Source organism: Nilaparvata lugens, chromosome 10 (assembly GCF_014356525.2).
Source record: "Nilaparvata lugens isolate BPH chromosome 10, ASM1435652v1, whole genome shotgun sequence".
Taxonomy (NCBI): Eukaryota; Metazoa; Arthropoda; class Insecta; order Hemiptera; family Delphacidae; genus Nilaparvata; species Nilaparvata lugens.
In genome coordinates, this window is record NC_052513.1 from 33,578,507 (window position 1) to 33,594,497 (window position 15,991).

The following is a 15,991-nucleotide window of genomic DNA, read 5'->3' on the forward strand; positions in this document are numbered from 1 at the left end:
CCATCCATTCAAAAACCATAAACAATAATATTATTTTCGCAATTTTCAAAGAACCACAATAGACTACTTATAAATATGATATCTACGTACAAAATAATATAGTTACAGTGCGCGTCCCTCAGCTTTGTCTCTGTGACTTTGAAACTTTATATTGGCAAGGTATGGTTCGCGGGGTGATACTCCTACTTTTAAAAAGCATACGCTCCAGAGTACTTGGATCCCTAGATGGAGGAAGCTCCCTACAGGTGTTCGATGTTTTTGAACGGGTAGTATTGTAGGCTAGTGGCCCTCCGCCGATAGACAAAGCTACAGGACCCGGACTGTACTCGTCACTTTAATTTTATTGTAATATTCAAAACAATTGAAGCACACATTAATCGAAAATAACAAACATTTATTCTTCTTTATCTTCCAACATTTCAAGGATTTCTAAACTAGGCTCACTCATTTAATCACAGTATATCTCACGAAATAAATAACAAACACTATATGTACGGTATTTAAAAAGACTGGACATTCTGCTGTCTTTATCTGATTTACCTTCAGTAAAGTTATTAAGGCTGTGCAAAGGCTAAAAATGAACTTTCTACTGGTGATATTTTTCAAAGTTTTTAGATTTGTATATCATCAAGCTACCAAAATGAAAAAGTTTTCTCAGAAAACATTTTTTTTCGATCATTACTTTTTGAGATATGAGCGCCTGAAGTTTAAATTTTTTGGACAGAACATTTCAAATTCGGTAAGAGATAAATCCATGAGATTTGGAGGATAGATTATTTATGGTATTGTTGATTGAATCTTTTGAAAATGTCAATTTTTGAGAAAGTTATTCAATTTATCAAAAATAACTTCTATTCCAGTTATTTTTAACAAACAAAAATCTTTTGAAAATATCAATTTTTGAGAAAGTTATTCAATTTACCAAAAATAACTTCTATTCTAGTTATTTTTGGTAAATTGAATAATTTTCTCAGAAATTGATATTTTCAAAAGATTTTTGTTTTATTCAATCAACAATACCATAAACTATCTATCCTTCAAATCTGATGGATTTATCTCTCACCGAATTTTAAATGTTCTGTCACAAAAATGTAAACTTCAGGCGCTCATATCTCAAAAAGTAATGATCGGAAAAAAATATTTTCCTGAGAAAAGTTTTTCATGTTGGTAGCTTGATGAAATACAAATCGAAAAACTTTGAAAATTATCACCAGTAGAAAGTTTATTTTTGGCCTTTGCACAGCCTTAAGCCTTAGCTTCAAGCTTTAGAGTGTTGAATGTAAAGCATGTATTTAAATGTTGGCGCACATAGTGGAGCGGTATGTTTTGGCCCATTTAAATACAAGCATTACATTCAACACTCTCAAGCTGAAAGCATAGAATAAACAATCTATAGAAGATTTCTCTGCTTGAAGCTACCTTATCAATTCCAGTATGTTAGCATCCTTAGCCAATGCTTCTCCAGTAGTTATTTATCTCTATTATGAGATTCACTTCAAACTGTCATCATTGCATCATAAAAACATTAAAGCTGGATTTGCCCACAACAGTGACAGTGAACAGTGAAAGTAGGCCTATAATTTATTTTTGACAATAAATGAATTTGATTTGAAAAAAAAATCCCACGAGTTTCAATTGGACTATTCCCACTCAGTCCGGCCGAGTGAGTATGAATACTCCCATTGAAACTTATGGGAATTATATTTTCACAGTCCATGTAGTGTGCGAATCCATCTAAAAGCTAGATTCCCACATGTATGTATCAGTGGAAGCGACCGGCACAGTGGAAATATAATCTCTATGTGTTTTGATTGGACTGTTTTCATTCAGCACGGACTATAGAGTATGAATACTCCCATTAGAATCTATGGGAATTATATTTTCACTGTTTACTGTCCCTGTTGTGTGCATCCATCTAAAAGCTAGATTCCCACATGTAATGTATCAGTGGAAGCGACCGGCATAGTAGAAATATAATCTCTATGTGTTTTGATTGGACTGTTTTCATTCAGCACGGACTATAGAGTATGAATACTCCCATTAAAACTTATGGGAATTATATTTTCACTGTTTACTGTACCTGTTGTGTGCAATTCCAGTTAAAAGCTAGATTCCCACTTGTATGTATCAGTGGAAGCGACCGGCATAGTGGAAATATAATCTCTATGTGTTTTGATTGGACTGTTGTCTGAGTATTAATACCCCCATTAGAATGTGCTGTTATTAATGAAATAGAGTATCAAATACTATCAATGTGAGGAAAAATGGTTTTATGGAAAATGTGAACTACATATTTCCAATGGTGAGAGCTCAGAAAGGAAATAGATAACTTAAATAAGACTATTCAGTTCTTGCTATCAGAAATGAAAGAGTTCAAGCAAGCTTATGATGAACTCAGTAAACATAAAAATATATAATTTAATATGGAATTTTATATTCTCACTGTACCGGTCGCTTTCACTGTCACTGATATGTGGCAATCCAGCTTAATGCTTCCATCCAATCAATGCTGACATTATGAAGTGAATCTGCCTAGCTCAGTGGCAACACAGCGTTGGCTTCGACTAGATGTCGATTCATACAGTAGACCATTTTGTACATAGTTCTACCCTCCTCTTCGGCCGGCACTTCCAGTCTAGTGCTTCCCGTGTAGCCTTTCTTGAATGTATGGCCTATTTCATCTTCATGCGTTTCTTCTCTGGGTTCCTCCACATCGACAAAAGTGTCCAAACTGGTTATGCCCGATTGTTGGCTGCGGTAATAGCCCACTGTCTGCGAACAGATAACAAAGAATAGGGTAAAAAATGTTGTATTTTGTCTAAAGTATGTAGATTTCAAATAAGTTTGGAGCAGAATCTGTAGTAGGCTATTCTACCATAGACGAATAATATAATGATATCTGACGGTATATTTTCTCTATGGCCTAAGTATGTTAACAGATCAGAAAATCGTATTAAAAGTTATGGAATTTTTTCTAAAATATGTAAGTAGATTTCAATGAAGATTGAGACATCATGGGAGTATCATACTGATTTACTAGATTAGATAGATTTATTTATGCCCATTACAATATATGCATAACTTAGGAGTCTAGAATTCAATGTCGGCTACGGTTGTATTATATTTGTTCACTTTGAATTAAAATTGGAAATTGTATATTTTCTCTTAGTGAACACGATTTTATTGAATGATTATTATAGAACTAATAACTGATCTGATGAGTTTTATACACTGAAGATACTATGTACTCAGCTACTTCAGCTCTATTACATCTTCAACTATTTCATCTTCACTATTTATTATATTGCAGTAGTTTTATTTAACAGTATGGCCCAAAAATAACTACCCATGAGGTTATAAAACCTTTTTTCGGAATAAAACAAGCTGGACAAGATTCTTTTTGTCAAATTGTGGGAAATTACAATTTCTTCAGGCAAACCCATGTAATGGGACTCAAGAATTTTCCTTACCCTTTTCCTGGGAACATTGACTATTCTGAAAATGGCCGGATCACATCCTCCGGTAGCTATGTAATTCGGGTCGAACCATTTACCGCAGTTCAGCTGAAAAATTCAAAAACATATATTTGAAATAGAATTTCTTTACATAAACTTGAGAGAATTGTTTGAGTGCAATTTAGTCCACGTAGTTGGTTAACAAAGACCAAAAGTATTTACCAAATAAAAGCTGCACATATTAGGGTCGCTAACCTTTGTTCTAGTACAAACTGTTTGTAATTTGGTCCAGAATAACGTTTACAGTGACTAACATTATTATTGCCAATTTTAAAAATATATTGCATGACGTAAGGATCCAAGGATTGATAAATGTTTTCTTGGCGATCTCTTACAATTACATTACTTTCCACATGTTGTTTTGTACTTTGATTCTTTTTCGATTAGATCCCAAACTATTTAATACTTTTTCTCGATTTTTCAATAGTTATTTTTTACCTTTGAGTTGAACAAATCAGCCTCATAGGTCTGTAGAAACTTCCCCGTCGCATAGTCCCATTTTTGAAGTGAATTCTTGTCTTGAAAAATGCACGTTAAAATCTGGAATTGAAGCCACCTTAAATTAAAGACCAATAATTCAGTCAGAATTTATAACTCTTATCAATATTTTAGTCTAATCATTCAGTACAATAAAAAAGGCAAATAATAATTTAATCGGTCTGAAGAGAAAGGGAACATGTCAAAAATCAGAATTTTTCAGGGAAGAGAAAAAACTGAATACAGATAGCCTAAAAGTATTGATAATTTCAAGATTGTTTTTTGTCATTAAGGTGCAAACTCTTTTAAGACAACAATTTTAATCCAGTATAAGCACTTATATAAGATTCACCCCTTAAAATTGAATTTTTTTGTTAACTTCCTATTACTCATGATGATATTATAAATTATCACTCTTCAACTTTAACAATAAACACCTCAACCGAGATCAATCTAACCTCAAAGCAACGCGTGAATCAAAGGTAACCTAACAATAGCATAAAAATCACAACTGACAAACAGCTAATTTTCGAATGTTAGTCGTTGAAAGGGAACATGTGTGTCATGACTAGTTTCCTTTCACTCCAGTACAGCAGTACGATATATGTTTCTCGTATAAAGAGAATGCTGACATGTTCCCTTTCAACTCCAATCGATGTATCCCACAGCAAACAACTCATTTCAACCATAAAAAAATTTCATTTTTTTACATGTTCCCTTTCTCCTCAGGCCGATTCAATTGTTCAAAGAATGAATAATTTCATTCTAGCCTACTCAGGCTGAATAACTTATAATATTCTCAACATAGAAAACAATAATATGATTTGTTTGAAATTAAATTGATTAGTCCCCAATTATTCTAGTGAAATTGAATTGAATATTTCATTCAATAATATATAATACGGTATTATATTAGGCTAAACTCTCAGCTTACGTTAACTAATATATGTAATTAAACTATCTTGAATTTTAGACAAAACATTCAACTAAACTGTTCTTTTATCTATATAAAAACTTTAAAATAAGTACCAGTAGATTTCCTCACTCACAAGCAACCACCCAAGAGAGAAACCTTCTTTGATCTTTCTCACTTTATCGATATTGATATATTGTCTATTCGTATGTCATTACCAACAATACAATGGATACAATGTCAAAACCTAGTGTTTTTCAAGAAGAATAAAATATCGTTTCAAGGGAGAAGTCATAAAAGCATAAATTTTAATGAAGAATATTTATAAAGATGTTTCATTGACCTCTTTACCGTTGGGAGAGATATCCAGGCCATCCCCTGTTATATTGAGTCCAGTGATGGAGCGAGCTGAGTTGGCTCTCCTCAAATCCCAGTAATGGACCGAATTATCCCAGCCGGCTGTCAGGAATTCGTTGGCATTTTGCGGGTGAAAAACCAGAGTATTAATACTTCCAACATGGCCGTCTTTTTTCGGTGCAAATGCGCTGGAATTGAAAACGTATTAAATAATGTGATCAAAAAAGCTAAAAGATATTAAAAAGCACATAAATTTCATCAGCCAAAAGGTGCAAACTGACATAAGGCTGTATCAAATCATTATTTTCAAATCAATAATTTAAATTCATCCTACTGATAAATAATCAATAAGTTTGAGCCATCCTACTGCTAAATAATTTATATCCTCGACGCATACTTATAATTATTTATGATTTGAATGTGAGGGTATGATCACATTGAATGCACGTATGTGCAAGTGCACGCGTGATCAAGCATAACCAAGCGCGCAGATGAGAAACAAAATCTGGAAAGAGCCATAGGAACACTCCCTCTGAACGCGTGCATTTGTTGGTGGCGTTCAGTGTGAGCAGCTACAGGCAAGTCACAATGTGTTTCTATGGCTCTTTTCAGATTTTGTTTCTCACTTTCGCACTTAGTCATGCATGATCTCACTTGCACTTGCACATACGTGCATCCAATGTGATCATACCCTTACAAAACCAAAATCTTTCTCCATTTTAAACTTGAATAGAGAGATGAATATTCAACATGGAAAATAACTGGAGAAGAAGATGATTACCATAAGTATTATTTCAGTATACATTATCATTCAATGCACTCAACATTTTCATATTAAAAGCTTTTCTTCCAATAATTTTATTCCAATGATTTGTGCCTCTATTAATAAATAAAATTCACCTTAAAGTATGCGTTTGCCTGACAGACATAGTTTCTTCATTGTAAATGAAAATGTTTGAATCACCTCCGTAGGAGGCGAAAATTGGAAAATAAGAGTGTATTCTCACTCCTAGTGACTGTCTCGCTTCATTCAGAGTGACAAGACACTTTTCCTCCTCAATATTCCACAGTTTCAGAAAGCCATTTGAGTCTGCAATTAAATTCGTTTATAAGTAAAATCCTGATTTCAAACGAATTTCCGCTCTATGCTCTACTGAGCAGAAAACAAATACTAATACTATGAGTTTTATATAGAAGTGTCTACACCTCGACAGGATGAAAATGTGTGAACACTTTTATAAGAATCAATCATATTCTCTTTCCTACACACTTGCTTTATTATTTTATTTACACTCTTATAAGAATCAATGGTATTCTTTTAGTCCCTAGGAAAATTAATTGAAGAGAAGAGCATTGCGGTAGTGAATATATGGTCCTTCTTATGAATACCAAAGACAAAACGCCTAATAAAAGCTATCTTTTCTTTAGTATAATATCAATAGTTTAAGCTAAAATAACTTACATGACGCAATACACCACTGCCCATAACTAGCCCGGCGAACTGGAAATGGAGCAACGGCCGAAACTGGTATAAACTCATCGTTGTCTACTGGCGGAGTGGTTAGAACATGCAGTTTTTCCAATGTTTTTGTTTCATAAACGGTTATCACCCCATTGACAGCACCGGTCACTATGTTTTTGCCCGTACAGTCGTAGCGTACAGTTGTGAATTTCCTGTCGTTGTATCTGAAGAAAAAGAAATTGATTGATTATAAGAGAAATTTTAAGCAAGAGAGTGAAAAATTAATAAATAACTTACTTAAAGTCATATTGATGAGTTGAATCAACTAGTCTACTTTGTCCGTTTACTCTTCATAGACACAAATATATAGAAACAACTACGTAAAGTATACAAGTGATATTCACTTGACTGAAAATTTCAAGTTTATTGGTTGAATTCGAAGCATTGAAGTTATTCTCAAGTAATGCTAAAAATTAGAAGTGAGACTCTCTGTTTATTGCGTTGACTGCTTAGAGCTCATACATTGCTAAATGCACTTTCCCTCTACAGATTTTGCGTGCTGCCTTATTTACTACTGTTATCAAACTTCACTTTAAGCAGTTCTACAACAGAGACGAGAGATGGCAATAACACATCAAACTTGTACTTTTAGCAACTCAAGAATAAGCTATTTTTCAACAGAATCAAATAAAAATTAAAAAAATGTTTTATTTATAATAAAATATATTTTTCACAATAAAACACTAGTTCAACTTGATTATTTACGGTACCGTAGTAGGCCTAAATACACAAAATTAAAATACGTTAAAATAGACCATCAGTCGCCTGTGCATGGAGGAGAATAATGAACATTTGAATATAAAAACAAATAAAAAAGCAAATCAAAACATACTATTAAAAATGCAATAAATAAAGCATAATAGAAAATTAATAAAATAAACTAAAATGTTAAATAATAAGGATTAGTACGGTACTTACTCTTTATTAACAAAATTTAGGTTACCATAACATTTCGTCATAACTAAATCGTTTCTCAACTAAAAATCTAGCATATCACAAAAATTTGACTTCTTATAATCTTGCTCTTCAATAATTTACTATAATAAAAATGTTTTACTAAATCATTTAAATGTCTAGAAGATTTGATATTTATTTCCTAAAATTTCCATTAATTTCCCTAAAATACTAAAATAATATAAACTAATTTACTCCACACTAATATAATTTTAAAATTGAAATAAAGATCATCTGTTAGTAATGTGTCTACTATATCTATACTAAAATTCTGATCTCATGACTCACTGATTATAAAATCCGAGGAAGTGCTGCATGAATTGAATTAAAACTTTGAGTTCAGCTTCCTTTATAGATCATGCTGACAAAATCTTTTGGAGGTATTTCAACTAGAAGGATGTTTTGCAAGGGTATGAAGCTTGGAGTCTATCATGTATATTTTTCTTCTTCACATCTTGAAATAGTGTTTGCAATATCAATGCCACATGTTTAAACTAAACTATGATTTATAAAGAGCACTTTTCACTTTCCTTGCCCTATTACCATAGGTAAGGAAAGTATTGCTTTCCAAAAAAATTAAGGTACCCCAATTTCTAAATTTCTATACGTTTCAAGGTCCTCTGAATCCAAAAAGTGTTTTTTGGGTATTGGTCTGTATGTGTGTGTATGAGTGTATTTGTACACGATATCTCATCTCCCAATTAACGGAATGACTTGAGATTTGGAACTTAAGGTCCTTACAATATAAGGATCCGACACGAACAATTTCTATCAGATGCAATTCAAGATGGCGCCTAAATTGGCGAAAATGTTGTCATTGATGAAAACAATTCTGACGAGCGAGCCAAAGTCTTTCAATGTGTCTCTGCTTTTTGCCAGTGAAAGTTTGGATCCTGACGGATTTTCGGCAATTATCTTGAAATCCAGACTGTACACTCCACCTGATTCTGCTCTAAAGTAACCGATTGACTGAAAAAATAAAAATGCATTAAGAATAATTATTATAAAAAACAACTGCAACAATGTAGCTTCATAGAACTTGTGGCTGGAGTGCAAGGCTTCTCTTATTCCAGCCACGCCAAAAATATTGTTTAAAACATTACTGATTTGTATTTTTCTTGCTTTTTTGGCAATAAAAATGTATTATTAATATAGAAATAAAATCCCTTATCAAAGAATTAATATACTGCTTACAATAAAATATTTAAGAAATATTTTCCAAACAGCAAAATAATAAAATAATAAAAATAGAAAGAACTTTCAAATTTTTATAAGTCTTTAGTATTTGCGGTTATTAGTTTTCAATGTAAACTGTGTCATTCCGAATATTCTTTATATACAAACTATTCTGAATAGAAGCTATATTAGCTTATTGAAAGCTATAATAGCTTCTATCTAATATTTGGAAATGTGCGATAATTATTAGCTAATTAATAGAACTCCACCCAATCTACAATAGTAATAAAACCAAAGCTAAAGTAGTACAATTTCAAAGAAAATCTCACTACAGAAAACTAGTAAACCAACCTAATGTTTACTTTTACGAATTTATACTTTGGATTGAAGTGGATGTTTTTTATTATTAGAAACTTTTATTTATCAAAATTCGGTAGAAATAGTTTTGTGCTAACGTATGCCTGTTGTTCTCTTCCGAATCCCGATCAAATTATTGTAAATTATGAATGAATAAATAAAATAATAAAATAATAAAATAAATTGAATTAATAAATAAAAATCAAGTGACTCACACTAGGATTAGTAACACTGACAACTCTGATCAATCCTGGCTCAGTACCTCCAACCACAACGTTATTATTAGGCAACCATTTTCCACAAAATAACTGAAAAGTTGAACAATTAATTCAATTTTTATGAATGTTTTAATTAATAAATTATACTAAAATATTAGTAAAGAATAAAGAATAGATGAGAATAAGTTCAATTATTGTTAGATTGTACATAGCAACTTTCAATTTACCTTAAACTCAATTATTGTTATCTGTTACCATAGATGTTGTACATCAGTTTAATGACTAAATAAAAACATTATGATGTCTCTACTACTGCCTACGTTACACAATATAATGCGTTTTTATTCAATTAATTGTCCCTTTTGTAGTGGAAAAGGTGGTATTTCGCTATTTATTAATAATAATTTATAATGAGACAATTGAAGATGTAACAATTGTTTCCATATCAATTAAAAAACAATAATACAACATAGAGTGATCCACTGTCAACAATCTGGTTATTTAGGTACAATAATTGAAAAATGGACACTGACATCAATAATTATCATTGAAGATTTTGTATCTATTTATCTCTACTGACTCCAGAATTTGTTTTTTTTTTTAATAAAAAGTAATGCATTCGGGAAATATATTTTATAAATAATCAAAAATAATTATTATCTTCAACGAAAAATGCATTATACTATTTAGAAAATATATGATTATACTCTCACGACTACTGGACTATAACATATTATGTACTACATTCTCAGTTTTTGACGGTTTTTGGGGGTGAGAATAAATTATTCCTAAGACGTTTTGAAATCCCCGTGACTCTTTTCAATTCAAAAGTTTATCCTTAATTGGGTAACAACTAGTTTTTAGTGTGTATGCTGTGTAAACCAAGGTATCTAGAATATATTGGTATTCTAGGTACATTGGTGTAAACTATACTATATTTACTTTTTTTAAGATTTCGTCTTGGAGACTCCAGGAGGGAGTATAAGACAAGTCATTCTTATGAATACTCAATTCCAGTACAGAACAGTCAAAGTTTATAAATACCAATCCATACGGAATAGTCATACTACTTCATGTGGGCTCCGAACCCCTGATAAATGCAATAAAAACATCACCTGGGATTTGACAGAATCAGCTTTCCTGTGCTGTAGTCCCAAATCTGCGTTTGTTCGCGTTGCTGGTAGGCTGCTGTCAAGATCTAAAAACCAATAAATTAAGAAGAAAAAAAAATTGGTCAATATTATTTTTCGTCTTCAATTTTCAACAATATTACTCAAACATATCACTCTCATTACTTTCCAATCACTACCCATCGAGTAGCTCAATACTACTCAATTTTTATACTGGACAGAATTCATGTTTTTGCCTTCAATTTCCAACAATATTTCTCATAAATATCGCTCTCACTATTTTCTAATTACCATCCATCTAATGGCTCAATACTACCAATAGCTCAAAGTGAACTATATGCACATATAGAATAACATGCCCTTATGTACCAACTAAGTTACGTTTAACGCTAAATATCGGGGCAGCGAGCTTCGCTCGTTATTTATATTTATTGATAAACAGAACACAACTCTCTAAAATGGTCGTGTTTATATTTCACAGCTGGCTATATGTCATCTTATGAATTTCGGGGATGCGATATTTTTATTTTTTACATACTCATTCGCTCACTCACTTCTTTACTATCCACAGCTGTTTCAGCCAAGGATGAATCATCCTTTTAATGTCGTTCAGCGAGTTCCCCAAGAATGAGACTTAGTGTAAACGAATTTTTATATCATAAACCTAGTATGTTCCAAATTTCGTGAAAATCGTTAGAGCCGTTTTCGAAATCCTTTGAACATAAATAACCAGATATAAATATATAAAAATACAGAAATTGCTCGCTTAATATAATAGGATGTATTATTTCATGAATAAGGCATGTTTTCATTTTTATGATAAAATGTGTTCCACTTCAGGTTTTAAACCAACAGCTGATCTATCTAGGTCTAAACGTAGGTGGTGCATATGGAACCATAATTAGCATTATGGTGCATAAACTGGTAACCTGATCCTAGTATCATTTTATTTCTTAGAAACTAGTCTACTAATAAACTCTTCCCTTTTGCCTGTTTGGCATGAAAATGTGCGACAGCAGCACGAAACATATCACCACTATAAAACTTGAGTGTTGAAATTTTTCTCAAAAAAAATTTATTCATGACTTAAAAACACTTCATTCACATGGGCTACGTTTAAATTAATAAAACAATATAAAAATCTTGAAGTACCCTTTATTTTTATTTTTTATATGTTAAAGTTTTTTTTTTAATAAAGAGTGCTTCAAGATTTTTATATTGTTTTATTATTTTTTATGTCATTTTTACTATGACTTATATTTTCTTATATTATGAAGGTTTGTAGATAGTTTTGTCACCTCTTTGCCATTCCAATTGATATCGACGCCCTCGCCACAAATGTGTGGCCCGGCAATGAAGCGAACCGCATGCGAAGTTCGCGTGTCCCAGAACATGATTGTGTTGTCCCATCCGCCTGATATGAACTCGTTGTGGTTGCGCGGATGGAAGACTGCCGCGAACACCCGCGAAGTGTGACCGTCCAGGCGGTTTGTGAAGCTGCAATACATTTAAAACAATTTAGTTTTTAAATTCATTTTATTATGTTTTTTATTTTCATTATTTTTGAAGACACCACTGAGACATTGCTGTTGGCAGTCAACAGAATCAATGTTCGGACAAAGCACTGGATTATAAAATTGAATGAAGCAGATTCAGTTCATATTAACTTTACAAACAGACGAGTTCAATATCTCCCGGCATTCAATGGGAATATTGTATCCTATTCCCTCTATCTTCCCCTTACAATCAACGGGTATATTGTACCCTATTCCAATACCGTACTGCAAAGTATCTAGCCATGAACTAATGAGTCATACCGTACCTTCAGAAACATTATTCTTATCAATTTAAGTCAAAATAGAATAGCTCATTAGTTTCAGGTGCTATAGTAACAATGAAAAAATATTTTTCATTTTATTTTGAATTCTAATATCAGATAAATAATAAATTATTCGTATGCAAAACACGAATTATTACTTATAATTTCTGAATTATTTTAATTAATAAATAACAAAATTACCTATGATGAGAAATATAAATAGATAATTAATTTGTGGTCGTACCTTGGGCGATACTTCATGAGCACTTTCATAGTTGTGCTGTCGTAGAGGAAAATGATTCCGTCCTCGCCCAATGAGATGAATTGAGGATCAGAGGGATGATGTACCACGTTGAATATCTGTCTCTCCTCGCTGACTGTCTCGATTATTTTCTCCTTGTCAATATCGAACAAATTCACGTGACCGTCTGTGTCTGGTCAAGCAATTCAAACAAACATTTCAATAAAAAACCAAACAGGAAAGCATTTTCAATTAGGTTTATTTCATACTAAACAGATGGGGTGTAGTGTAGAATAAAATAGAATTTTCATTGCCCTCAATAGAACATCACAATTTGACATACAGGTCATTCTACACAAGACAATACAATATTATGCTTTTTATCAGTATAGGCATAGAGAAACAATAGCTTAAGTAAATATCCCATGGTATAGGGCGTTTATGTCGCAACTTTTACTGTTATCTCAAGTCGATTACTATCGATTATTGTAGATTTTTACTGTTTTGTTGGGGTAAGAGTGTATGAACGGCACAGTATGAGAGACTACCAGCGTCACACATCTTTTTGGGTAAGAACTACGTGGACTATCGACTTGTGATAACAGTAAAAGTTGCGACATAAACGCCCTATACTATGGGATATCTACTTACGCTATTGTTTCTCTATGGAATAGGCTACTACCTCTGACATAATAAATGTCATATATTGATGTATCACCTACTATATTTTTTTATATGAAAGGATAAAATTTCCTGCAAGGTTCTTATAATTAAATTAGTCAAACTTTCAAAGAAGAGACCTATTTTTCTAAATATAGTTCAACACGAATGCAGGAATGCTTATAGATATGGTATGAGAATGAAATAGAACAATATATTGAGAGGATATTATATTATATAGTGAAGTCCATGTTATAATGGCAGTGGATAAAGATAAGAGAACAGCGATGCTGATTCTCTGCCTTGAATAATTATATTTCTACATTGTTAAAAACAGATTTGGCATCGTTGCGGAGCTAGAAAAGGATAGTACCACCTGCTTTGTCGAGTGATAGACAAGGATAGCAACACCAAAGTTAATCAAATATGTCATTATAACGTGGACCTCACTATAGTCTATAGTACTTTAGGGTTCTTATGATTGAACTAAACAAAAACTCTTAAAAAGAAACTCATTCTTCTAAATACAGTATACATTTGTGTTCAGCATGTAGCCTAAATATAGTACATGATAAGAAGTTACAATATTGTTGCATTAATCTATTCTGAATAGGCATAACTTACAGCAAGCCAAACAGCGTGACTCCTCTGTGTTTGGCATGACGAGACATGAGGTAGCAGGTACATTGACGTGAGGTTTGCGGCCATGTTTAATGTGCAGGTAGGACTGATGGTAGAGCGAGTGAGTGGTGGTCATGGATCTGTTCTTATAGATGCGCACAATGCCATTAGACAGAGACGTAATGATGTCTTCTCCATCGTTGATGTATTTTACACTGAGTAGATGTTCGTCCTCTAATCTGGAAATAAATATGTTTTACATTTTTAACAAGTAAATAGAAATATGAATGTTAATTTTTCCAATAATGTCCTCGTTTTACTTTACTCATACATTCACTTGAAAGTACATAATTGAAATAAGTTTATATATTAATACTTGACACAGAGATGTAGTGGAATTTCACCATATTAAGATAAAATGAAAAGATATTGTTAATTCCACAGTCCGAATGCAAGCCAAACACCGTGACTCCTCTGTGTTTAAAAGTCAGAGCTTTAATACAATTGAATTGGTCTACCACTGAGTCCACCACTGATGATGATGCCAAGTGCATCGAAACTACTTTGGACTCAAATAAATTATGTTGAATTGACAATATCTTTTCATTTCACCTTAGTTTATATATTTTTCTATAGCCTACTTACTATATTTTCAAAGTATTAATGCATCGTTTTTTTTACAAGATTCCTACTTACTTATTAAACGTCCCATATCTAATAGTAGACATTTATTAAGGGACATGTTTTACTGTAGTAAGTATTATGTTTACTGTATGGTTTGTATGTTTAACTACAGTACTGTATTCTGTAGGTACGTGTGCACATGGTATGAGAGCTTTAATATAATTGAATTTTGTTAATTTGTTAATGATTACAAATAACCAAACTAAATAACAATATTTTAAAGGTTTATAAAAGGAAGGTATCTTATTTAAAGCTTTCTAATCCCTAGAAAGTGAGTGCAAAGTTTCAGGTAATCAAATGGTCTTTATGTTTCATGTTCAGGTAGGTACAGTAAGGTAATTCAAGATTAAAGTAAAATGCTGGTAAAATTCAAAAGCAAATATTCAAAGATTGTAGAGAATAAGCATACTTACTATTCTATACGGTTTTGTCATTGATGAAGTATCTGTAAATATTATTGCTAAATTAAATTAATTTCACAGAATACTTATGTAATTTAATTTTAGAATTATCATAGAAATTTCAGTTTCTATGATAAACAAACGCTAATTTTATAACCTCCATGAAGCGCTTATGACTCCTAGTTTAACAACAATTTATTATTGGTTGTTGGATATTCTAAAGAAATATTCTATATTATAGAGGAAGATAGGGAATGGATCAAGAAAAATACTGAACCAGAAAAATTAAATAAACTCACATCTTATTCACCTTAGAAATATTCTCCCATTTTGCCATTCTCAGCTGTTTTCTGTCAACATTTAAGAAAAAATCGTTGTCTTCTAAACTGTAAATTTGAATGAAATACTTATTTATTAAAACCACATTAATATAATTGACTTGAATCAGGAAAAAGAGATCTTTGACAAATTACTTGCATTTTGAAATGTTTACAAACAAATTTTATGTGGTGTCTGTAATCAGCATAATCCACTTTGCTACTACACCACGAGAGAACTACATCTCCCATATCAAAGAAATAATAAATGATTTAGGTTTATCAGTCGTAATATAAATTTGTTATTTATTCAGATATTTTGTATTTGAACTTGAATTTTAATTAAACTCATCAAATGGGAAAAATTGAGATCATGAAGTTGTTTTAAATAGACAATGTTTCATCTTTTTTCAGTAGCTGTACTAGCTTTTAAAGTTGTCTCATGAAAAAGGTACTGTACAGCTTTTGAAAAATCAATAATTCAGTTCAAACTTTGATTAGTGGGTTGTTCAATAAAATGTTTTTAGAACTGTTGGAAAAAATATTATAATACTGTCTTGTCAATATTATAATACTGATTCACTTATTTACTTTTAGTACGGTATTGATATTAATATTATTCATTCGCT

General features: G+C 31.9%; 2 protein-coding genes across 5 annotated transcripts; both read right to left on the reverse strand.

Annotated features, from left to right (window-relative positions):
- Positions 1 to 1,674: 1,674 nt before the first annotated feature.
- Positions 1,675 to 8,175, reverse strand: LOC111049542 (katanin p80 WD40 repeat-containing subunit B1). Of its 2 annotated transcripts, none has more exons than XM_039436689.1 (7): positions 8,027 to 8,175; positions 6,725 to 6,948; positions 6,163 to 6,352; positions 5,249 to 5,450; positions 3,954 to 4,055; positions 3,471 to 3,563; positions 1,675 to 2,772 (listed from the first exon to the last, which is right to left on the reverse strand). In XM_039436689.1, the coding sequence occupies exons 1-7, from the start codon at positions 8,053 to 8,055 to the stop codon at positions 2,533 to 2,535; spliced, it is 1,080 nt and encodes a 359-aa protein (XP_039292623.1). In that variant the 5' UTR covers positions 8,056 to 8,175; the 3' UTR covers positions 1,675 to 2,532. The 2 variants fall into 2 exon arrangements, with proteins under 2 accessions (XP_039292623.1, XP_022191329.2); XM_022335637.2 differs by lacking the exon at positions 8,027 to 8,175 and adding an exon at positions 7,703 to 7,970 and having other exon boundaries at positions 1,677 to 2,772.
- A 370-nt stretch (positions 8,176 to 8,545) lies between these two features.
- Positions 8,546 to 15,670, reverse strand: LOC111049547 (ribosome biogenesis protein YTM1). 3 transcript variants are annotated; one of them, XM_022335643.2, is made up of 7 exons: positions 15,345 to 15,670; positions 13,964 to 14,199; positions 12,683 to 12,872; positions 11,918 to 12,116; positions 10,605 to 10,687; positions 9,487 to 9,579; positions 8,546 to 8,707 (listed from the first exon to the last, which is right to left on the reverse strand). In XM_022335643.2, the coding sequence occupies exons 1-6, from the start codon at positions 15,380 to 15,382 to the stop codon at positions 9,516 to 9,518; spliced, it is 810 nt and encodes a 269-aa protein (XP_022191335.2). In that variant the 5' UTR covers positions 15,383 to 15,670; the 3' UTR covers positions 8,546 to 8,707; positions 9,487 to 9,515. The 3 variants fall into 3 exon arrangements, with proteins under 3 accessions (XP_022191335.2, XP_039292624.1, XP_039292625.1); XM_039436690.1 differs by having other exon boundaries at positions 15,356 to 15,637; XM_039436691.1 differs by lacking the exon at positions 15,345 to 15,670 and adding an exon at positions 15,058 to 15,075.
- Between the last annotated feature and the right edge of the window lie 321 nt (positions 15,671 to 15,991).

What these genes read in the sequence shown, in the direction of transcription:
- LOC111049542 (XM_022335637.2), bottom strand. Translation starts at nt 7,743, where the DNA reads ATGACGAAATGTTATGGTAACCTAAATTTTGTTAATAAAGA. An exon ending in GCAGTGGTGTATTGCGTCAT is followed by an intron (nt 6,353 to 6,724) that starts GTAAGTTATTTT and finishes ATTTAATTGCAG; the next exon opens with ACTCAAATGGCTTTCTGAAA. An exon ending in TCTCTCCCAACGGTAAAGAG is followed by an intron (nt 4,056 to 5,248) that starts GTCAATGAAACA and finishes CTTCAATTCCAG; the next exon opens with ATTTTAACGTGCATTTTTCA.
- LOC111049547 (XM_022335643.2), bottom strand. Translation starts at nt 15,382, where the DNA reads ATGGCAAAATGGGAGAATATTTCTAAGGTGAATAAGAT. An exon ending in GTCACGCTGTTTGGCTTGCT is followed by an intron (nt 12,873 to 13,963) that starts GTAAGTTATGCC and finishes TTGCTTGACCAG; the next exon opens with ACACAGACGGTCACGTGAAT. An exon ending in TCAATTGGAATGGCAAAGAG is followed by an intron (nt 10,688 to 11,917) that starts GTGACAAAACTA and finishes ATTGGTTTTTAG; the next exon opens with ATCTTGACAGCAGCCTACCA.